Source organism: Hemitrygon akajei, chromosome 15 (genome assembly GCF_048418815.1).
Source record: "Hemitrygon akajei chromosome 15, sHemAka1.3, whole genome shotgun sequence".
Lineage (NCBI taxonomy): Eukaryota > Metazoa > Chordata > Chondrichthyes > Myliobatiformes > Dasyatidae > Hemitrygon > Hemitrygon akajei.
In genome coordinates, this window is record NC_133138.1 from 59581938 (window position 1) to 59606044 (window position 24107).

At 39.9% G+C, this 24107-nt stretch overlaps 1 protein-coding gene across 2 annotated transcripts in view; it reads left to right on the top strand.

Annotated features, from left to right (window-relative positions):
• LOC140739386 (peroxisome proliferator-activated receptor gamma coactivator 1-alpha-like) overlaps window positions 1-24107 on the top strand; it is a 154470-nt gene that overhangs the window by 100258 nt on the left and 30105 nt on the right. For both annotated transcript variants that reach the window (XM_073067648.1, XM_073067649.1), the window contains exons 2-3: window positions 9293-9469; window positions 23076-23267. In XM_073067648.1, coding sequence (XP_072923749.1) covers window positions 9293-9469; window positions 23076-23267 — 369 coding nt within the window. The remainder of the gene's footprint in view (window positions 1-9292; window positions 9470-23075; window positions 23268-24107) is intronic.

Below are 24107 nucleotides of genomic sequence, written 5' to 3' on the forward strand. Positions count from 1 at the left end.
GGCATTAAATTATTTCCAATATGACTTCAGCGAGGAAGACTACAAAAGAACTCCAAAACGTGGGCAGGTTAAAGGAACAGGCAGTCATGTGAAATGTGCTATTTAATGTGGTTGAGATAGATTTTACACAGGACAGGAATTGGTGCAAAGCTGCTGAAAGTCAAAACAGGTTTTATTGATATCATTGGTTGAATTATGAACAGTTATGCCAGAATTCAATTTGTCCCAATGAATCCATGCCAGCTCTGTGCAAGGAAAAATTAGTTACCGTAGATTCCGGATTTTAAGCCGCTACTTTTTTCCCACATTTTGAACAGCTTTGAACTTTGCGGCCTTTAATACGGAGCGGCTAATGCATGATTTTTTTTCATGCCGCCTCGTAAACATTTTGCCTCGTAACAGTAGACCAATAAAATTGATGAGTAGTTCACAGAGGTCCAATGAAATTGTATGATAAATCAAGCGCACTTTCACAATTAAATTATTGTAAATCAGTCATTTGTACTCACCCTCATCAACATGGAAAACACTCGAAGAAAAGCATTGTGCTGCCTTTATGGCAGTTACTTAGTTTATAATATTTTCGCTTAGTAATTCATTTTCTAGTTAAAGTTAGAAGAGTTTTAACTATATTTGTTTTCTGTACTACATCGCGGGATGCTATGACGTCACACCCGGTTTCGCCGCGTCTTGTGGGAAAAATGCCAGTTTGCGATAAAACGGGACGGCGGGGGTCGAGCGGCGGAGCGAAAACGCTGCTTTTAAGTTAAAGGCGATCAATAACTTTTCCTGGTAGGCTGCAGTATATATATTTTTTACCAGTCGTTAGGAGATATTGGAATGTTGTTCAGTAAAGAAGTATACGCAACGTATATTTAAAAGTAGCTGCGTTACGGGCACGGTTCAAAAAAAAGCATTTGCAATATGTATTTGTTTTTGTTACCATATGGATTTAATTAAAACTTAAAAAATCCTCACGTGTAATATCTTTCTGTGTAAATATCTCATATTACAACGTGGGACACCTGCGGCCGAAAATCCGGTGCGGCCTTTACAAGTAAAAAATTGATTTTATTTCTAAAATTAGAGCCAGCGGCTTTTAATCAGGTGCGCTCTGTAGTCCGGAATCTACGGTAGTTCCATTTTACTGCCATCCCCATCAGACTGTAGCCCAGGGGTGTCAAACTCATTTTAGGTCACAGGCCGGATTGAGCAAAATGCAGCTTCATGCGGGCTGGATCAGTCGGACGCGTGCGAACGCAGCTTTCGTTGCCTCCATTTTTTCAGCCGGCTCTCATGTGTCTCAGTCTCTGCTATAACTACAAAGTGTTTCACTTTACAAATTCCGTTTCTTATGAAGAAGACTGCCGAGCAAGACTGCCGAATAAACACTAAAAACCCTGAAAACCTGGTACCTGAATAAACTCAGCATTAGCCATATCATACGCCATAGGCGCTTCGATTACTGGGGCCAGCTTTAATAGTAATTAGATATTATCTCGCGGGCCAAAGATAATTCCACCGCGGGCCGGATTTGGCCCGCGGGCCTTGAGTTTGACATATATGCTGTAGCCCAACAGATTCAATTTAGTTCCAAGTACAGTGGATTCTAGGTAATTGCGACACATCAGGACCAATACATTTTGGCCCAATTAAATGACTGCCCCTATTATCTGAAGTTTCATTGAAATAGTTAAAAAGGTATAAAAACACAACTGTCTTCAGTGGAACCAAATTTTGGAACACCAAATGCAATTATCTTATGGATCTCTAATTAGAACTGTTTTAATAATGAGAAAAGAATAATGTCTGTTTTCTCTTTTTAGTGAGTCATTAACATATTCATCAGGAGTTTCTGCTAAATCTCTTTAGGTCGGAAATTAATAGAATGTGGAAAGCTTTGCCAGAACAAGTTGAGGCAGAAGTGTCCTCTCAAGAGAAATCTGAATGAATATCTGAGCAAGGGGCACTTCCATACAGAAAGAAAAAAAATTGTGCATTTAGTTTGGATGGCTGTAGCAAAGAGCAAGCGCATACACAATTCTGTGGGGTAAACATCTGGAGTTCAATTGTGGAAAGGTCATCACTGCAGCCATTGAATCACAAATGCTTTTACAATATCCACAGGCTGGGAATTGGTCAGATTTATTTTAGTGAGAATTGCACTTTATTTCCTGCACAATGAAAGACTGCAGGATATTAAACATACTGGAAAATTAACATTCAATTTGCAAAAGTAGTAATAGATGCTTCATAAATTTCAGCTTCACAAGGGCTTTATTAGTTGCAAAATATTTTGCAATGTCCTAGGCAATGAATGGTACAATATAAATACATGATTTTCAGCTAGCATAGTTGATGCATTTCTTTTTAATCGACGGCAACCTGCTTTGTGGATGTGTCCTACTTACAGGTTTTTCCTTAGACGAAGCAATTCTGTAGCTCGTTAACTAACAACTGAACCACAGGTGGTAGGCAGAACTGCTACTCATTTCTGCAATCATTCATAATGGCACTACGTATCACACATACAGTAGAATTCATTTTGAGCGCCCTGGAAAGATTGTGGATTTATTCTGTATTGAGCAACTTCAGTCGTTTTAGACTGAACAAAATCAGTTGCTTAAAGCTAAAACTTCCGTTACGAACATCATCTCTAGAAACTAGCACTTGGATTTTACAAAGGTTTCTAGTGGAGATCTAACTAGGCACAAACCAGTGCGATACCACTACCAAAACAAATTTTACACAAAGATAATTTCTTTTACACTTTGGCTCCCTCATCAATCACCATCAATACCTACCCTCCTACCCATGGCATCTATTGAACTGTCAAAAATACAACAACTGGCATTTTATTTTTTTAAACACTTTTTCCATCCAAGGCCCAAATATGTATAACACTTGTTGCAAGTGAAACAGTGGTTTACTTGTGCTGCGTTCAATTCCTTTATTAGTTGTTAACAATGTGATCGGTTTTGCATTGAAGAGTATTACTTGATTCAGCATCTGAGGCTACGTCCATACTAGACCGGATAATTTTGAAAATGCCGGTTTCGTGTAAAAACAATAGGCGTCCACACTAAGCGTTTTTGAAAATACCTCCATCCACATTAAAACAGGTATTTGGGCGAATCTCCTCCTACTACTGGACATGCACAGGACACATCTACAGAAAACAAGCAACATGTTTGGTGTCAAATCTCGCTGTGAAAGTGTGCGTTTGTGCAGTTACAGACTAGAAAAACTTAAAAGGAAATTGCCAAATGACGGAAGCTGTTGGCTCTCACGCAGGAGGACTTAAAACTAAAAAAATATACTGGAGTGTACAGAGGCAACCGACAAGGAGTTCACGGACGGTAAAACCCAGCTGACGACGAGCTTTGAAAAGCTGACTAACTCTGTTGCATTAATAAAACACCTTGTTAAATGTATAAAACATGTCTGCGTCAGTGTTACTGTGTATTTCCATACAATGTTACATTAAGCTGTTACACATCTGTCGTCAGAGAAGAACTTGCATAAATAGGTAAACCACCTTCATACAAGCAAGGACAGAAAACAGGGCAAAGTGAGTATACTTACTTATTCAGTAAGTTATGGGTCAAAATATTTGGTGCGTACATTTCTAACTCTTCTAGCTACAGTCTCGTTGCCATCTGTTCTGAAATTGTTAGGTTGGGTGGGGGGTTGCATTCAAGAAAACAATGAAATGTCACGCTGCCACCGCCATCTGTTCCGGCACGTCATGACAGCGTTTCTAGATATCTCCAGTTACCCCGTCCACACTACTCTTGCCCAAGCGGTGTTTTCAAATTTACACACTCTGGAGGGCGTTTTTGAAAAGCTCCACTTTTAGGGGAAGAAAACGCCGTTTCAGTGTGGACGGAGGGTCAAAACAAAGAGAAAAACTTTGGTTATAGATTTATCAGACCGAGTGTGGATGTAGCCTGGGGCATCCGAGTTGAATGGCTTCAGATAACAATCTTCTCCTTACAATTATTTTGTTCTCTATACATCTCCCAGTACCACTGCTTCTTTGTCCTTAAATCTCATTTATTTTCCAACCAATCATGGAAATCTCACCTCCCCTTTGTACTTTCCTTCCCCTTGGCTTTAAGATAGTTCAAAGACTGAAGATTAGCTTTGTTTATCATATTTACATTCAGACATCAAAAAATATAGTGAAATGCATTGTTTGCTTCAATGACCAACGCAGTCGAACGATGTCCTGGGGACATTCCGCAAGTGTCACCATGCTTATGGCACCAACATAGCATGCCCACAATTTACTAACCTTTACATCTTTGGAATGTGAGAATAAACTGGACAACCTGGAGGAAACACACACAGTCATGGATAGAACATACAACCTCCTTATAGACAGCGGAAGGAATTGAACCTCCATTGTGATCACTGGCACTATGAAGTGTTAGTTACGCTAGGCACTAAACTACTGTACTGCCTATGTTATCTTTCCCACATCCTAAAATTTGTTCCATCTCTTAATTTACCCAATCTTGATGAAAAGTCATTGACTTTGCATCGTTCTCCAATAGATATTCCTATGCAGACTGTGCATTTTCAGTTCCTGCTGTGTTAATTTATAATCTTCAGAACCCATAGTATTTTGCCTTTGTACTAATTTATGAAAAACTGGAGAACTGCTGGTTGACAATTTGGCCATCTGTTATAAGATTTAATCAGCAAGGAATTTTTTGGAGTGCCCAGACCAACATGGGTCCTCTGTGAGTGTTATATCTGAGGACTGATTTGATTCATTCATTTTATCCAATTTGGAAAAAGGACTGTAGCATCTCGGGGGTAATGTTAACAAGATGGTTCCATTGGACAGGCCAGGTTATTCATATGACTGACACTCTATTTTCAGTTGTGTCAGGGAGAGTATATCCAAGCAGGCATAGGAAAATCTCATAGTTGTCCTTAAAACATTGAAAATATGCAGCATCCACATTGATTCCTACGGTTTTCTGGAATTAGCTGTTCAAAGTGAAGAAGGAACATTTAGGATGGCACGGAAACCCTTAAATCCATGAAGCCCAGTATAAATAACAGGAGTGCAACATCTGTTTCTCATGCTTCAACTGTGGCAGAGTCTGCAGGTCTGTGATGACCTCATCAGCCACCTCAGAAACCAAAGAATTGGGGAAGTAAATCATTATTGATCCGCTGGGACTCCCTAAGTGAGGGAAGAGTAGTTAAAACACCACACTGTTGCATTTCAGAATTAGCTATAAAATTCCAATAATCCTGCATTGAACTGTTTGAAAATTCTGATGATTTGGCTGGTTTGGCATATGGCTCACTCATTTCTCCAGAATGCCAACCCAGAGCTGGATTGTGAGTGAAACGTGCAAGCAGAGCTAGGGTTAGTTTCAAGACTCTGGTGTGTGACCAGAGCTACGGTACATGTTGGAATACTGATGGTCAATCTGAAACATTAATGCTAAATCTTGCAAGATGAATCTCACCGGATTCTAAGTCCCTCTTAAACATATGCAATTCACTAAAAAAATTATATTATTACCTAACTCATTTAATAAACATAGAGCCATAGAGCATAGAATAAAATAAAAGTGTAACATCCAATATTCTAGATCCAGTAGTCAGCATCATGAAAATTACAAGTTTTTCACTATATTTTTAGTGTTATTCTGTACTTTGTAGAATTATTGTCAGTACCTGGCATTTATTTATAAATAATCATGGCACATTATTGTCAGACATAAATGATTTGGAAAGAATCATGGTTAAGCCATCTTTTGTGTGGAATGTAACCAGAATTTTCCAATGCTCAACCAATGATTAAATTCTGATCTTTTTAACCCTTTCAGTAAGGAGCAATAGGGAGTAAAGACTGCTTTTCCAGAATGTTGTGCAGTATTGTGTGGTAAAGCAAGAAGTTTTTAGTAAGATGAGAAAGGTTTGCATTGGCAAGAGTTATTGGGAGCCTGAACCAGAGACTCTGCGTTAATGGGATTAATAGCTCAAAAACTAAAGATCTAAGTTTTACAGAATGTAATAAGAGCAACAATATTCTCAAAGTTTTTGATAATGCTGGATTTGTGCAATATTCAAAGTTTGCAATTGAGAGAGTGCAGTCAAGGAATCAATCTGAAGGCAGATTTGTTGTCTGAGGAGACATTAGGTAGAAGATGCCTGTATTCTTTTGAGTTTGCAAGGTTATTTAATTGAAACTTGCATAATTCCTATGGAGCTAGAAATATGAGATGCAGAGTTGATGTTTCCCTTGACTAGTGTATCCTTTTTGAAAAAAAGAGTACCACAATCTTAAAATGAAGGATTGGTCATTCAGGACAGAAATGGAAAGAAATGTGTTTACTTTAGTGATAAATATATGAAAATCAACACCAAGAGAACTGGAATGTTAGATGTATCTTAAAGACAGAATTGAATGGATTTTTAAATATTCTGGGAATTAGGGAATATTGGATTTATGCAGTAAAGTGGTGCCAAGGTCAAATATTAGCCATAATGCTATGGAAAGACAGAGCATGTCTGAGGAATTGAAAGGCTGACTTTATTTCCATTTATTTCCATTTTTTTTCACATTCACAGTTGTTTACTCTAAGCAACAGTATTGGTTTAATTATTACTTTATTAAGTTCCTGTGAATTTCTAAGCCTAATCTTAATAAATATGCTTATCAGGAAATAAATATCAAGAGATCTGACCCTAGACTTTTACCTTTACTGTGTTCATTTCCTTGAAAGTGATAATCATTCCAGTTTATTCATAAAGGCTATGTAGTTACAGTGTGCTGTTCAGAGTCTATTCATTTTTTGATTTATTTACTAAGATCCAAATCTGGTCAGGAAGATTTTGAAAGTGAAAAAAATCAAATTGGCTACATATTACAGAAATGCAAATCTGCTTAAATAAAATAGTGGGGATGAAAGGTACCCCAGAGATGTATTTCATATTCCTGTGAAAGCCCTGGGAGGGACTAAAATACTGCAGACATGTGATGCAGGTAGCAGCAGTCATGATACATGAAGGAAATGCTACCTTAAAAGAAGCTTTGATGTTGAGAAAGTGATGGAGATTTAAGTGCTTTTACTTGTCAACAATACCAGCTGTATGCCTGCAGTGTGATAACAAGATTGCTACCAAAAACTTTGAAGGAAACTCACTCAGGTGAATTACTGGTATCTAAAATGTGACTTCCACCAAACTTCTAAAATTAATTACAAACTCGGAGATATTTTTAAAGGCATCCAGTGAACTGATTGAAAGAACTGAAGTAGACAAACAAAATGAATTTAAATTTGATTTGACTTTTGAATGTTTGTTTTATTTAAAGTATAATTGAATCCTTACATTTTATAGGCTGCTGTGACCAGAATCTTTTCTTACACTTTACACAGCAGAACAAACCTTCAGGGTAATAATGTGTTTAAAATGTTCACTGCGATATTTGTTTACACTTTTTCTTCAATGTTTTTGTCATTCAAAGATTGATGCCTGTAGTGAGAGGCATTTTTCGCTTTTATGATTAGAATCATACCCCTCAAACCCTAGGGACAGGGGTTCTCATTTGACCACAGATGTTACCTATGTTTACACATCCACCATGTTTCTGCATTAGGTCACAGATCCTCCAGTTTCCTTCCACACCTCAAAAACATCCTGGAAAGTTATTTGTTTTTTGTAAACTGCCCCTAACATATGTCAATGGCAGGAAAATTGGGAAGGGTGTTATTGATGAACAGTCAGGAGGGAATAAATTACAGGGGAAGAAGTGGGGGAAATCAATTGAGAGGAGTGCTCTTAGAGCTGACATCGAGTATATTTCAAGCATTACTGTTGTCTTTCTACAAACCATGAGGTAATCATTAATCAATTGATTGTGAGTCTTCAAGTCATTCAAAAGTCCTTTTATGCATTAACCCTGAGACTGGGTCAGTTTTAAGTGACAATATGTGTATATTATTTTTTTATAAGCAGTCAAATAGAGTAGAATCAAGAGCAAGCTTGAATTGTGGCATTATTCAGGCACAGCATATTTGCATCCCAATGGAGCAAGGAGTAGACTAGGGAGTAACAAGATGTGTTAGTTGGGACACGAGGCGTTCAGGTTAATACTTCTCTGGCTTTGGAATCCAACAGTTATGGACTCAAGGCATCAATATTGTGCATTTTTGGTAATATGTTGAACTATTTAAGGGGCTGGATTTCCTTTTTTAAGAGACAATAATGCCAGATATCAAAATGGAGTATTTTTTTCAGACACTCATTGGTTGGTCTGATCAACTAAACTTGCTTGCCTTCATTACCTACAGGGATCATGATCGGGGTCTAATATCATTTCCCAGATGCCAAATAAAAACACACATTAATAAAATTCACAAAGTTCAAAACATATCTTGCACTAACAAGAGAAAATCTGCAGATGCTGGAAATCCAAGCAACACACACACAATGCTGGAGCAACTCAGCAGGCCAGGCAGCATCTATGGAAAAAGTACAGTCGATGGTTTGGACCAAGACCCTTCAGCAGGACCACTTGCACTGTTCAGACACCATATTTTTAATTTCTATAAAGTAATATTGAAGAACCCAAGAACAGATTGTGTATGTTTTTGTAGTTCAAATGCATTGTTTGTCTGTACACATAGCTATGTAATTTTATAGCATCTTTCATTCTTCTAGGACAGACGATTTCAACTCGCAGTGAATGTTTTTTTTTATTGAACTGGCATCAATGTTCTTTTATCAGCCAAATAAAATAGCTAGTTTATGAACGTTAAGGTTGTTCTGATCCCAGGTGAGTCAGGTAGCTAGTTGATTTGTTTATGTTGCTGTTTTAGCAAGAGTGCTGGGCAGAAAAAAAAATTGAAAGCTGTTACTTATTTATTTATATTTTTCTAATGGGTAAGATTGTAAATCCTCCAGCAAACATGTCATTACCTAAGAATACAAAATGATTGTCTAAAGTTTGACATAATCTCCAGAATATTTCAAGCCTTGTCCTTTCTGGAAATAATTTCCTATCCATTAAAGGCATTTAAACACCCTAGTTATTTTTCGTGGACAACTTTATTTGGATAGAATTGTGATAATATGCCTAATATGAAAGGAGAAAAGTCGTGAAAAAATGTTGTCTATTAAAAATGTTAAAAATTTTGGCATCAGATTTACAGTCACTGTAATAAACAAGCTATTAGTGTTATGCAGTTATGTGAGGATGATACTTAGATCAATGACTGAGGTTTAATGCAGCCTAACTCTACCTTTATTTCTTTTGCAGTATGGTCTTGTGGCTGGTGAGGACCGCTTGTATTCAGATTTTCCAGAAATTGACCTCTCCCAGCTGGATGTGACTGACCTTGATTCAGTTAACTGCCTTAGTGAACTCCATTGGGACAATAACCAAACAGAAATAAGTTCCAGCCAGTATAGTACAGATGATTCTGAGCTTTTTGAAGTAAGTATGCATTTGAATTTTTCTGCGAAGTTATGCAAAGCAACCTTATAGTGAAAATGAACCCTCGTGGCTGTAAAGCCAAAGGACCGAAGTATTTTGCTATGACCATCATATTGATGTGCAGGTTGGTTAACTGGACACTGCTCGTGACCTGCAGATGCGCAGTGGAAAGCTTCCTAACATGCTGTGTGGCATGGAAACGAGGGCTCCACAATGAACAGTTAAAACTGCGCAACGCGTCAGTGACAGCAGCCTACCCACCCTCAATGAAATTGAGTTGCCTCACAGGTAGATAGGGTAGTTAAGAAAGCTTATGGGGTGTTAGTTATCAGAAGTCGAGGGATAGAGGTTAAGAGACACGATGTAATGATGCAGCTCCATAAAACTCCAGTTAGGCCACACTTGGAGTACTGTGTTCAGTTCTGGTCGCCTCAGTATAGGAAGGATGTGAAAGCATTGGAAAGGGTACAGAGGAGATTTACCAGGATGCTGCCTGGTTTAGAGAGTATGGATTATGATCAGAGATTAAGGGAGCTAGGGCTTTACTCTTTGGAGGGAAGGAGGATGAGAGGAGACATGATAGAGGTGTACAAGGTATTAAGAGGAATAGACAGAGTGGACAGCCAGCGCCTCTTCCCCAGGGCACCACTGCTCAGTACAAGAGGACACGACTTTAAGGTAAGGAGAGGGAAGTTCAAGGGGGATATTAGAGGAAGGTTTTTCACTCAGAGAGTGGTTGGTGTGTGGAATGCACTGCTTGAGTCAGTGGTGGAGGCAGATACACTAGTGAAGTTTAAGAGACTACTAGACAGGTACATGGAGGAATTTAAGGTGGGGGGTTATATGGGAGGCAGGGTTTGAGGGTCGGCACAACATTGTGGGCAGAAGGGCCTGTAATGTGCTGTACTATTCTATGTTCTATGTTCTAAATATATGCAGAAAGGTGCCGGATAAAGGCCAGCAGGATCATGGAGGATCACACCCACCCAGCTCATGCACTGTTTGCTCACTCCCATTCGGGAGGAAGTTACGCGGTATCCACACCAGGACCATCAGGCTCAAAAACAGTTATTTTCTCCAAGCTGTCAGGCAGATCAACACCGCCACATCACTCACCCCACAACAGCCACCCACCACCACCTCTACTTTATCATTTCCTGTCAGAGTCACCTAATGTACAGATACTCGTGCACATAGTGTCACTTTTTGTACATACAATCAGTCTGCTATGGTGTTTTTTTTTTATGCTGCATCAGATCCTGAGTAACAATCATTTAACTTTCGTTTACACTTGTGAACTGAAGAATGACAATAAACAACCTTGAATCTTGAATAAATTGCCACTTGGTTTAGGTTAATGGGAAACAGAATTAAAGATAAATTGATGGGCATTTGTAAGAGAAGCTAAGTTGCAGGGGTGCAGGGGAAGGACGACAATGGGTTTCTAAAGTGTTAATATAAAATATTGCATTCCATGTATTAAATAAGGGAAAGGGAAGAGTTCAATAATTATGTAGTAGTCAGACTATGAACTTAGTACTAGACAAAGATCAAGGTAACAATATAAATACAATTAATTCCATTAATAATTAAAGTCAATGCAGAATCATAGTTGATTATTCTTGCTCAATTAATCTTTATTCTCATCCTGATTTACTTATTTACCAAGTTATCAGTTGCCAAGGCCTGTGCTCCTCATTGTAGCAAAAAAATTTGAAGAACATTCAGAATATGTTTTGAAACAATTTTAAGCTATGAGTCTTACTATAGTAGAACTGGAGTGTTGGTGTAACCATTTGGAATGGGTTCTAAAAAGAAGACGCGCATTATTCAGCAAACTTTTATATTTCCCCTTCCCTGCATATTATGGTTCCCCTCTCGCCACCCCAAACCCATGACCTCTGTCACCAGCAAGGACACCAGAAGCATGGGAACACCACTACTTCCCAAGGCACCCTCTGGTTCTCACATCATACTGCGTGGAAAATGCATCACTGTTTCTTCATCATTACGAGATCTTAAAAAAATCTTGCCCAGCAGAGGGCTATAGGCTTTGTCAGCTCCATCACAGGCACAATCAGAATCAGGTTTAATATCACTGGCACATATCAAGAAGGTTGTTATTCTGTGGTAGCAGTACATTGCAATACATAAGAATAAAAATGATAAATTACAATAAAAAGTACATATACAAATAAATTAAATAAACAGTCCAAAAACAGAGGAGGGAAATATTGAGGAAGTATTCATAGGTTCATTGTCCGTTCAGAAATTCTGATGGCGGAGGGGAAGAGCTGTTCCTGAAATGTTGAGTGTGTGTCTTGAGGCTCCTGTACCACCACCTTGATGGTAGCAATGGAAAAAAGAACATGTTCGGGGTAATAGGGGTCCTTAATGATGTATGCCCTAGTTTTGAGACATCACCTCAAGAAGAGTGTTTTGGATGCTAGGAAGGCTAATCCCCATGATGGAGCTGGCCGAGTTTACAACTTACTGCAACTTTCTCTGATCCTGTGCTGGGGACCTTCCATACTAGACAGCAAGGTAACCAATTAGAACACAGTACATCAGTAGAAATTTGAGGGTGTCTTTGGTAAGCAGTCCATCACAGGTAAACCCCTCCCCACTGGTGAGCAGATATGCACAAAGTTTTGTTGCAGGAAAACAGAATTCATCATCAACGCCCCTCCCTAAGACCCACTGACATACTCACTTCTCACAACTAACATCAGGAAGAAGGTACAGGAGCCTCAGGACTCACACCACCAGGTTCAACCATCAGGCTCTTGAACCAAAGGGGATAACTTCACTCAAATTCATTGCCCCATGACTGGAAGTTTTTTAGCAGCAGAGGCTGGAAATCTGGTCAGGATTGATGGGAAGATGGAAGCTGTTAAAGACAGAGAGATCATGGATTAAAACTTCGAGCTCTACCGGAAAGCTTAAACTGGTGAGGAAGTTTGTCTTTTAGCAGGATAACGACTCAAAGCACAGTGCCAGAGCAACCATGGAGTGACTTGGAGTTTTCATGTTTTACAATTTTCCTTATCTTTGGGTTCTACTGTGAAAAGAGGAGCATGTGCTTCACAAATAAAAATTCTCAGTTAAATTGATCAAAATCCATGGTTGTAATACCCATTTATGTGAGCAAAGGGTTGGGGTCTGAATACTTATCATCCTGAGGATATGTGGGTATATACTTTGAGGTTTGTCTTATCCTCTGTGCCACTTGGTATCTCTAATTTGATTCACATTTCCTTGTTGCTTCAGCCAAATGAATCACCTCTCAATTCAGGGAATTGCATTTTCTTTCCCAGTGTTCCTGCCCAGCTGGGCAGACCGTCTAATATCTTGTACAAGCAAAGACTTTCCTCCTCCATGCTAAATGCATAGTCAGATTTTATTCCTTCCTCCTACATAAATTCAAATCATGAACATATAGAAACCAAGAGACTGACTGCTGAGTCTTGTGGAACACTGCTGGTAAGAGGCCTCAAATCAAATAAACACTTGTTAACCATTAGTCCTTGGTTCTTGCCACAGAGCAGTTTCAGATCCAATTTGGCATGCTCTCTTGATTCATGTGGACCTTCAGTTTTTTGCACAGGCTGTCATGCAGGTCTTTAAATTCAGATAGATGACAGTAAGCACACTAAACACACTGACACTCATTGTTACCACCTTAAGTTAGTTGGTTAAGCATGATCCTACCGTACTAATTTCACCAATTAAGTGAAATTCAAAAAAGAACAGCTGTTTTGAAAATCTGAAATAGAACAGAAAATGCTGGAAACACTTCACAGGTCTGTCTTTTTGTGGGAAGAAGAATGAAGCTGTTGATTCAGGTCCAAGATCCTTCCTCAGAACAGGGATAGGGTCCCTTTGTCCTTAACTACTACCTCGTGATCCACCACATCCAGCTTATCATTCTACCTAACCTCCAACATCTCCAATGGGACTCTATCACTAAGCATATTTTTCCAATTCTCTGAATGGCTACCTTGTCCATTCATCCCTCCTCACTCATCTCCTTCCTGGTACTTAACCCTTCAAGCAGAACAAGTGCTACACCAGCTCCTACACCTCCTCTCACTATCATTCAGGGCCCCACACAGTCCTTCAAGGTGAGACAACATTTCACCAGCGAGTCTGTCGGGTTCACCTACTGTACCCAGTGCGGTCTCCTCTACATCGGTAAATTGGGGTCTGCTTCATTAGGCACCTTTGCTCTGTCCCCTACAAAGAGGCAAGATTAACCTGTGGCCAACCTGTTCACAAATTCTAATATGTGGGTCCATTGCCTTCTCCTCCTCCTCTTCCATGATGAGGCCACACTCAAGTTTGAGCAGCAGCACCTCATATTCTTCAACTTAATGGCATGAGCATTGATTTCTCTAACTTCCAGTAATTTTGCCTCTCTTCCTCTTCCCTTTTTTTTACCATTCTCCATTCTGGTTCCTCTCACCTCTTGTCTTCTCAGATGCCCATCTACTCCCTCTGGTGGCCATCCTCCTTCCCTTTCTTCCATGGTTCACTTTCCTATCAGAATCCTTCTTCAGCCCTTAATATCTTACACCTATCACCTCCCAGCTTCTTACTTCATCTCCTTCCCCCTCTGCTGGTTTCACCTATCATCTAGCATCTTGTGTTCCTTCCCACCCTCTTCTTTTCCAGTCCTGATGAATGATCTCAGTCTGAAGTGCTGGCTGTTTATTTCCCTCTATAGATGCTGCCTTACTTGCTGAGTTCCTCCAGCATTGTGTCTGTGTGTTGCCTAAGATCTCTAACATCTGCAGAATCTCTTGTGTTTAGGAGACAAATGTAGTTTGTTAAGCTGCAGGGAGGTTGGGGAATGGGGATATTATTGATCAACTGAAGTTGGGGTGATCACGGAGATGAGCTGTAAACAAGTCATGAGTGAATGGGAGCACTTAGTGAGAAGGTGGACAAAAGAGTCTCGGACCAGAAGGCACAGCCTCAGAATAGAAGGGTGTCAATTTAGAATGGAGATTACAAGGAATTTTGTTAGCCAGAGGATGGTGAATCTGTAAAATGTGTTACCTCAGGCATCTGTGGAGGCCAGGTCATTGGATATATTTAAAGCAGAGGTTATAGCTTCTTGATTGCTAAGGTTGGCAAAGGTTACAGGAAAAAAGCAGGAGAATGAGTTTCAGGGGGAAGTGGATCAGCCATGATCAAATGGCAAAGTAGACTCGATGGACCAAATGGCCTAATTCTATTCCTATGCCTTGTGGTCTAAAGCAGGGGTAGGCAACCTTAAGCACAAATGATTTTCTAGCATGCGTTATTCATTAATTTGAGGCAAAGCATAACTAGATGTATTTAAATGGATAATTCCCATATTTCAAGTTTTTTATGGCATTTATCTGGCCCACCATCCGCTCATTAATACACAGTCCGGCCCACAGAGGCAAAAAGGTTGCCGATCCCTGGTCTAAAGGATCATAGGCAAAACAGAGTAGAAGTTGCAAAATGAAGGCTGAGCATGTCCTGAGAGAAATAAAAAAAAGAGTAAAAGCACAAACTGAGATATCACGGGCGGACAAATGGTTGCAGACAGTAATCAAGTCACTTGAAGTTGTAATATACAGTTTTTAGTCCAGAAGGTTTCAATGTGCCCAGGTAACAATAAGGTACTGTTCCTCAAGCTGGTGTTGAACCTCTTTTGATCCATTTCCTAATTGTGTTACAATAGGTCAGAGTGAGAGGGGATGGAGAATTAAACAGAAAGCCCTGCAGACTGAACTCTGAGGTTGTGCAAAGTGATCACCCAACCTGACATTGGCTTCTTCATTGGAATCAAGGCAGGATGCATTGCCTTACCAGGAAAATAATTCATTTCCTCCCTTTTAACTACTGCACATTATAACCCCTCCCTTTTGGTAAAGCAGCCTCAAGGTGTACATAACCTTATCCATGTCCTCTGCTTCCTCACCTTTTTGGTCTGTTATAAGCACTATCTGTATACATATGGATTTTCTTTGATTTTACTTCCAGGTGTCCTCACTTTACTTTCTTATCAAGGCTTTCTGAAGGATTCAACTCTGCATATCTGATGCCGGTTTCTCTTTTTGTTTTTGCCTTCTCTTCCTTTTGCACTTTATCAACCAAGGGATTTCAGCTAAACAGACTCACCCTGTTGTTGGACCATGGTTAATCTGAATTCCATGAATCATCTTCTACATTAGCTCCATTGCTTTGAGATTGATTTATTTTCAGGTCCTGAGTTCCAATAAAGTTCCAGTAAAACTGGCCTCATCCAATTTAGAAGTGTTACTGTTAATCTACATTTGTCCTTTTCTTCACTATTCTAAATCTAACAAGATTTTGAGCATGGCTCTATATAAAGCCTAAATCCAGTAGGATATCAGAATTACATAATGTCATCAGTCACATCTAGGAAGAGGCGAATATTCCAGATGACCCCAGAGGTGCCATAGTCTTCAAGAAAGGAGATGAGAACAACTCCTATCTGCCACAGGGAAGTTCATCACTAGGGTGTTCCACAACTAGTTCTGTACAAAGGCTGTACGGCTTCTTTTGTATTGTAAATTATTTCCAGCTAGAGGGATTGTGGGGAAAAAAAGTATAGGAAGCCTTACCAGGCACAATATTTGGGCTTTTTAAATCTCACCAAAACCTTTGACTATAGAACATCCTCCTGAAATTTGATTGCACATGAAAGTTCATCTCCATTTTATCATTGCTCCATGCCTGTCATGATAGCAACCAATGTTTCTATAGAAGAGCTATTCTAATCTTCAGAAATAACTGGAAGCTGTTCAACTTGTAGTCAAAGGTTCAGTTATTATCAAAGCATACAACCCTGAAATTCTTCTCCAGATAGCCACGAAACCAAGAAAGAAAAAAACCAGCAGCACCATCATCATCATCAACCACAAAATCTTTTGTCCCCGCACAAAAAACCTAACAAAACTGGAACAGGTACATCAACCCCCAAATCCCCCTCCCCTGCACACACACAAAAAAAGAAAAAGATCAGGTGAAAAACACGGAGTACAAAAAAAGAACATATGACTGGGGGAGAAGAGTCCACTGCTCAAGTCCACATCCAAGCTGCTGAAAACCTGGGCAACATTCTCCCTTTCTGTTGCAGACCGATTAAAAAAGCTGTCACCCCTCTCCGGAGCAGAGCGAGTATTACTCCAGGGCCAGTATTACATAAACCTCAGTAGTTAAAGTGCAGTACTCAGATGATGCTTGCAGTTGAACATGCTCAAACAGCAAGCCCCAAGCCCCATTGGTGCTTTCACTGAGTTGTGTATGAGGACGGAGTTTGTTGTTGCCATACCTAAGAAAACATGGTAAGGTGACTCTTGAGATATTTGGCATATCTCAAGTGCCACCTCTTGGTGAAGGCAAATATTGATGATGAAGTTGAGCACTTCCTTCATAACACAAGCACAACCTCTGGTCATTTGAGGAAAAGGATATTTGATGATCATGACCTCAAACCTGGCATGAAAGCCACAATCTATTGACCAGCATTGATCACTATGGTTCTAAATGATTCTGAGATCTGGATTACCAAGAAGCTGGAAAAATACTACCACTGTTGTCTCCGCAAATGCTCCAACAGTTAAACAAACTGATGTCAGTGTTCTTTCCTCGGTAAACATCACCAGTTTTTAGAGCGTATAGTTACAAAACAAAACCATCAGCTACATAAGACAGGCCATGGTGCGGACATCTAGACTGCCAATTCTTCCTAATTCTTTTCTGAGTTATTCTCTGTCATGGGAAGAGATCTACAGATAGGCAAAGTAAAAAATTGAAAGCTGCTGTCAAAGTCATCATGGAGAAATATGTTATTTCTTGTTTCCTGTGATTCTCTGACCAATGACCACTCAAAGTGGAATAAGATCATTCAAATGATCATAAGATCATTCAAAGTGCTAAAAAAAACTGCAATTTGAACCATTGTGAGCATATAGAAACTGTATAAATAGTGGAAACACAGTCTCTCAAACTGTCCACCTCCTTCTGCCCACTCAGTCACCACCCGTCCAGTGTTTGGAAGGGTCCATATTTGCTGTCTAGCCACAAAATGAAGTGGGACATTTCCTCAATCTCCAAAGGCTACAAGAAAATATCACTTTGCTTTTAAGAAGTTATCTTCTCCAGAAGGGCTGCAATAGTTCAAGTAGGCAGCTCACCATCTGAAGAGCGATCATTATTACCATGTTGGTGACACCCACATCCCATGAGTGAATTAAAGTAAAACTGCTCACGCAATGCATCCCAGTTCCTGATGACATTTTTGTCTCATTGCATCTAACACTTCAGACATGTCAAAGTAAACCATCCTGACACTTAATGGACAGGATTTTCAGCAACAAGTTTTCAGCATCTCCCACTTAATTGAAATTCTCTGTGCACCGTGGATGGTGTACTTACCACCAGAAGAATCTTCAGAGAAGTTGGCATATTGGCATGACAGACAGTGCAAGGCTCAGCCTATCTTACATTACTGTTAATTGTCAAGCAACTGGCCAAACGTGTTCAATGAGGTGTGTAAAAGATCAAGAACAGCCTGAAAATACGATGCCAACCTGCTGATGCTTCATGCATCTTAATTAGCAGAAGTAGCATGTTGCCGAAATGAATATGGATGCATTAAATCACAGGCATCTATATTCATTAAATTTTATGCATGATTTGTGCAAAATTTCATTGCATAACCAGTAGATCTAAGCAAGGCTCTACAATCCTGCTATACAGAGCTGTGAATGATTTGTTTTGAGCTACTCCTTGTTCACTAATCCAGTTCCCATTCCAATGAGACCTCTTCCCATCACAAAATTGGACTGGGTACATTACAGTTTTGAAACACCTTAACTTCTGCTGTTATTTTTCTGGCACCATTCAGATACATGAAGATGTCAATAATGTGTGTGTGGCATTCATTTATGCTAATCTTGCAGCAATTGGATCCAAATTTTGCAATCTACCAACTTCATTTTTTTATTCCTTTTATCAAGGAACAGACCCTACTGTAAATTAAGATGCATTAAGCAAGTTAAAATGTCCGCATTGATAGATTAACAATTTAGATACAGCCATTTCTGTGTGTTTCAATCACAGACGTGACTAATAATGCTTGCATCACCTCTGTTTTATGCAACTCAGTATAACCAACATAATAAAGGTGATTTCATAATATTCGGTGGTTGGATGGTCCAAGGCCCTGTACCAGCATAGATTCAGAGTTATACAACACAGAAATGGGCCTTTTGGCCCATCTTGTCTATGTTAGTCCTTTTGCCCATTTAAGCTAATCCTATATTCAAAGGATTCAAGGTACACTTAATATCAAAGTACGTATGCAGTCTACAACCCTGAGAGTCATCTTCCCCACAGACAGCCATGAAACAAAGAAGATCCATGAAACCCATTCAAAGAAAAGTCATCAGCCTCACCATGTTCAAAAAGCAAATCTCACAAACAGCAGTAAAAAAATGAGCAAAGACACCGATTATAAAACACAAAGTCAAAAGGCAGATTTAACTTCAACTCAATGTTTGTTATCTGCAGGCCACCCCAATTCAAAAATTGCCCAAAAAATAGCAACCAAAGAAAAAGGAGCAAACCAGAAACTAGAACGCATCGTAAGCGTGATTTTAAAGTCCGCAGTCCTCAAACCGTGTCGGTTAAACCTTGCTCCGGCACCATCCACAGAGAGGATCAAGGGAGGGAGAGAGATCACACATCAAAGGAACTTCCTTCAGGAGCAGCAAGCATCAGGGAGAGAGAGAGACTGTCACATACTGACACCCTTCTCAGTCAGCAGCGTGCGAGATGCTGGCAGATGGTGCTGAATGCTCGCTCGCCCTCCATGCTTGCCTCAATTTGGTAGATTTCTTTTGACCTGCCCCATATGCACAAATGTAATGTGTATTGCAGTGAGATTCCCTCCCACCACAAATTTGGGCCAAGCACTTAAATATATTGCACCCATTTTAATTTCACTTCCCATTCCCATTCTGAAAGGTCCATCCATGGTCTCCACCACTGATGTGATGAGGTCATACTTGGGTTAGAGGAACAAGACCTTGTATTCCGTTTTGGTAGCCTCCAACCAGATGACGTGAACATCGGTTTTTCAAACTTCCAGTAATGTTCGCCAACCACCCCCCCCCCTCCCTTCTCCATTTCCCTCTCTCACCTCATCTCCTTGCCCGCCCATCCCCCCCTCTGGTGTTCCATGCCCCTTGTTCTTTCTTCCATAGCCTTCTGTCTCTTTCACCAATCAACTTTCCAGCTCTTTACTTCATCTCCCACCCCCCACCCCCAGGTTTTACATATCACCTTGTGTTTCTCTCTCCCCTTCCCCCCCACCTTTTAAATCTGCTCCTCAGCTTTTTGTCTCCAGTTCTTCCAAAAGGTTTCGGCCCGAAACATAACCTGTGTACTTTTCCATAGATGCTGCCTGGCCTGCTGAATTCCTGCAGCATTTTGTATGTCTTGCTTGGATTTCCAGCATCTGCAGAGTTTCTCTTCTTTGTGATTTAAATATATTTTGATTGTGTCTGACTCCAACCATCACCTCTGGTGGCATGTTCCAAATATCAATCACTCCCTATGGACAGTATATTAAAAAAAAATCCCCTCAGAACCCTGTAAAATGTCTTCCTCTTACTTTCAACCTATGCTCTTTTGCTCTGTGTGCTACAGTCATGGAAAATATATATGTGGCACATGGCCAAGTGGATAAGGCGTCGGTCTAGTGAAGGTTGCTAGTTCAAGCCTTAGCTGAGGCAGCATGTTGTGTCCTTGAGCAGGGCATTTAACCACACATTGCTCTGTGACGACACCACTGCCAAGCTGTATGGGCCCTAATGCCCTTCCTGTGGAGAGGGGAGACTTGTAGCATGGGCAATGGCAGGTCTTCCATACAACCTTGCCCAGGCATCAGTCATCATCGAAATGACAGCCAAAGAAGAAGACCATGGGAAAAAGATTCTGATTATTTGCTGTATCTATCACTCCTCAAACTCTGTTACTGCAATGAAAACAAAGTAAGCCTTTCCAATGTCTCCCCATTACTAATAACCCCCCATCCAGGCAATATCTTGATTACTCTCCTCTGCGACTTCTCCAGCACCATCACATCCTTCCTAAATCGTGGCAGTCAGAACTGCTTGCAATTTGGACCAAACAATCCAAAGTGTTTGACTCAAACACGCAAAGTCTACCTAGCTTTTTATAAAATGTTAAAGAAATGGTGATACTACAAAATCAGGATATCAAGCAGCTTAGAGTTCCTTCCTCTTTCATATAGCGAATAAAAGTTGCTGTAGTGAATCCTGTATATGTCACATAGTGAGGCTGTGCAGCAGATGATTAGTGAATGAAATGCTATTCAGCAGGTTGTTTTCCTGTGAATGATGTGACTCTTCATTAATATTGTTGCTACTGATCTCATGCAGACTGGAGAATTGTGTCACACACCGAACTATGAACTTTATAGCAAAATAAAGTCCTGACCTTTATCTAGTGTCCATGACATTTATGGAGCTGGATCAGTTCATTTTCTAGTCCATGGCAAATGCTTATCAGTCAGGTCTGCTGCTTTCAGGCCTCTCAACAGGTGTTTACCTGCATATATTTGAAATGGAGCCATGAAGTTTCAGTGATTTGGCAATAACTTTGAAGTGGTTTGAAGCTGACTTCTCTTGCTACCACGCCTCCCTCAGACCAGGTCCATTTGTATCCCAGTGTGCTCACAACTCGCTGGGTCTGCCAGTGAAGCAGATCAAATCCTGGTTTGGTGACAGAGGATTGATTGAAGTACTCAAGTCCGATGCAGGACACTTGAGGGTTTTGTGGAGCAGGCAGGAATGTGGAGTTGAGGTCAAGCATGACCTTATTAACTGGACATTGAAAGCCTATTTCTTCTAATTTGCATCCAGCTGAATTGTCTGATTCTGCATGACTTCTTGGCTTGTCAGCTTTGATACCAGTCTTTCAGAGTTCATATAGACAGCAGAGACCTTACTTGGAGCTTGCAAGCTCTCAAATCCAGAAATATGGATTTGATTCCTACCTCAGGTCCTATCTGCTTAGAGTTTACAGACTCACTTCTTGACCACTCAGTCTTACTTCGGATGTTCTCCCTAGCTTCCAGCTCCCAAAGAGATGATGGTAAGCTAATCAGTGATGACAGATTAGTATTGTTTAAAGGTAAATGGAACCAAACAGGAGTTTATAGGTATATGAGAAAGAATACACTGCAGAAGTACAGGAAAAGTAAGGACATGGAAAAGGGACAGGCATGAATACAGCGGGCTGAATGGCTCCCTTTTGTTCGGGTATCAGATGTATGAGACTTCTCAGGTTCACTTATATTAGCGTACCTCTTACAAATCTTGATTCTGTGCTTAAGTTATGGTTATGTGGACTTTCCATTTTAACTCTTGTGGGGTTTTTTTTTGATTTAATACTACCAAATGGCTTAAATGCATCCCACATTACGAGGGAGCTACATGTGGGCAAGAATGAACTGAATTCCCTCCTTGAAGGTGTTTGAACCAAGTGACATTTTGCCTTCATAATGACTTAAGAACACTACTCTCCTCTGTTAAGATTACATTTTTCTTAAGTGTAATCCTCAAACCGAATATAAAGGGTGACTCCATTGAAACCTATCAAATAGTGAAAGGCCTTGATAGAGTGGATGTGGAAGGAGAGTCGAAGACCAGAGGACACATCCTCAGAATGGAGGGGCGTCCTTTTAGAGCTGAGATAAGGAGGAATTTCTTTAGCCAGGGAGTGGCGAATCTGTGCAATCCTTTGACACAGGTAGCTGTGGAGACCAGGTCTTTATGTATATTTAAGACCGAGGTTGATAAATTCTTGATTGGTCAGGGCTTGAAGCAATATGGGGAGAAGCCAGGAGGTTGGGGCTGAGAAGAAAGTTAGATCAGACATGATGAAATAGCGGAGCAGACTCAATGGGCCAAATGGCCTAATTCTGCTCCTATGTCTTTTGGTCTTTTCAAATTGCTTTTAATCTAATTTCCTTGGATTATTTGTCTAGAACTCTGGATTATTCCAGAAACGTAACTATCATGCTGCCATGTCCTTTTTTTAAATTAGTCAAGAACTCCCACAGCCATACAAGCAATTCACTATTTTGACCCAAGAAGAGTAGCAGTAAAGTCATAGTCTCAATCAGTGTAAATCTATGACAAGTAATCGCTCTATTTTCAGGAGCATGTTTTCAATATCAAGCAGCTTCTCTTGAGTTTATTTCCTGTCAGGAACCACAAAAGCAAAGATTTGGTGGGCAGTCGTTGTATTATTTTCAACCTGCATTAATATTTTTAAAGGACTGTATATATGCCCTTCTCCCACCAAGCAGCAGATTGGAATGTTTGTAGAAAATTACATTCCTCAGAATTCAAATCCCAAGAACGTTCAATGTGCCAGAAATTCGTCAACCTGTTTTGGTCGGCTTATAGAAGAGGGAATAAAACTCAAAATTTTACATTCTCAGAATTGGGGAATCAAGGTCTTTGAAAATATGTACAGTATAATCCTATTATCTACTTTTATATTGTAGACCATAGAAGAAGAAAACGAGGCCTTGCTGGCTGCTCTCACTGAGACATTGGACGACATCCAAGTAGATGATGTGAGCCTGTCAGCGTTCAAGGAACTCACAGATGGAGTTGTGACTGATTTGTTGGAAACTGCCTCTTTACTAACACCAGATGGCAGTCCCCCCACCACAAAGGCTGATGAACCATCTCTAGTAAGAATCCTTGCTACTGTTTAAAAGGAATTGGATGAGCCTCTGGTTACCCGTGCATGGGTATAATGTAGGCAAAATAAGGTCTGAATTTTTTTAATTTTCAGGTTTAAAAATAGCAAGATAAGCTAGTTTCTTTTTTTTTTGTTTCTTGTAAAGTTGCATGTAACGTTAATCACATCTGATATTAAATAGATGGCTGACATTAAAAGTGCATGGTTAGAGTGAGATAAAAAATGTATGCCTTTCATTTAAAAATGTTACAAGCAATGGCAGCATTTTCTCAAACAATCTTTCAGCTAATGTGCTTCTATTGTCTCCCTCATAACCAACCGTGTTTTGTCATAAACAACTAATCTGAACTCAGATACTCAGTTCCCCTTCTCTCCTCACTATACTCCAACTACTTTTCACCTATTGTTTCTCTTTAGCAATCACACAAGGTTGTAAAAACTCTCAACAACTGTACCTAACATATTCAACTAACTGTGCATCACCAAAACAGTCTTGGCAGCCTATTGCAATTTGCTGTGAGACTATCTTCATAGTGGTTCGGTTATCCTTCCTTCCCCTTCTCCTACATAATATCTCAATATCCATTTCTAAGCCAGAAGAAGAGCATGGTATATTCCATCAATTATTTTCAGGTTTGGAAAATTGAAAATAATGTTCATGTGGTATAGTTAATTATTTGAATGGTGTGGTTTTTTTTTAGCTAAGATCTTGCATCAATGATTCATCTACATTCTCTTTGTATTTAATCACATTTAGCATTTGTCTCATTCATAATGAGAAAAATCTGACTATTCACTTACATTTTTCCAATATGAACTTCTGTGCCAA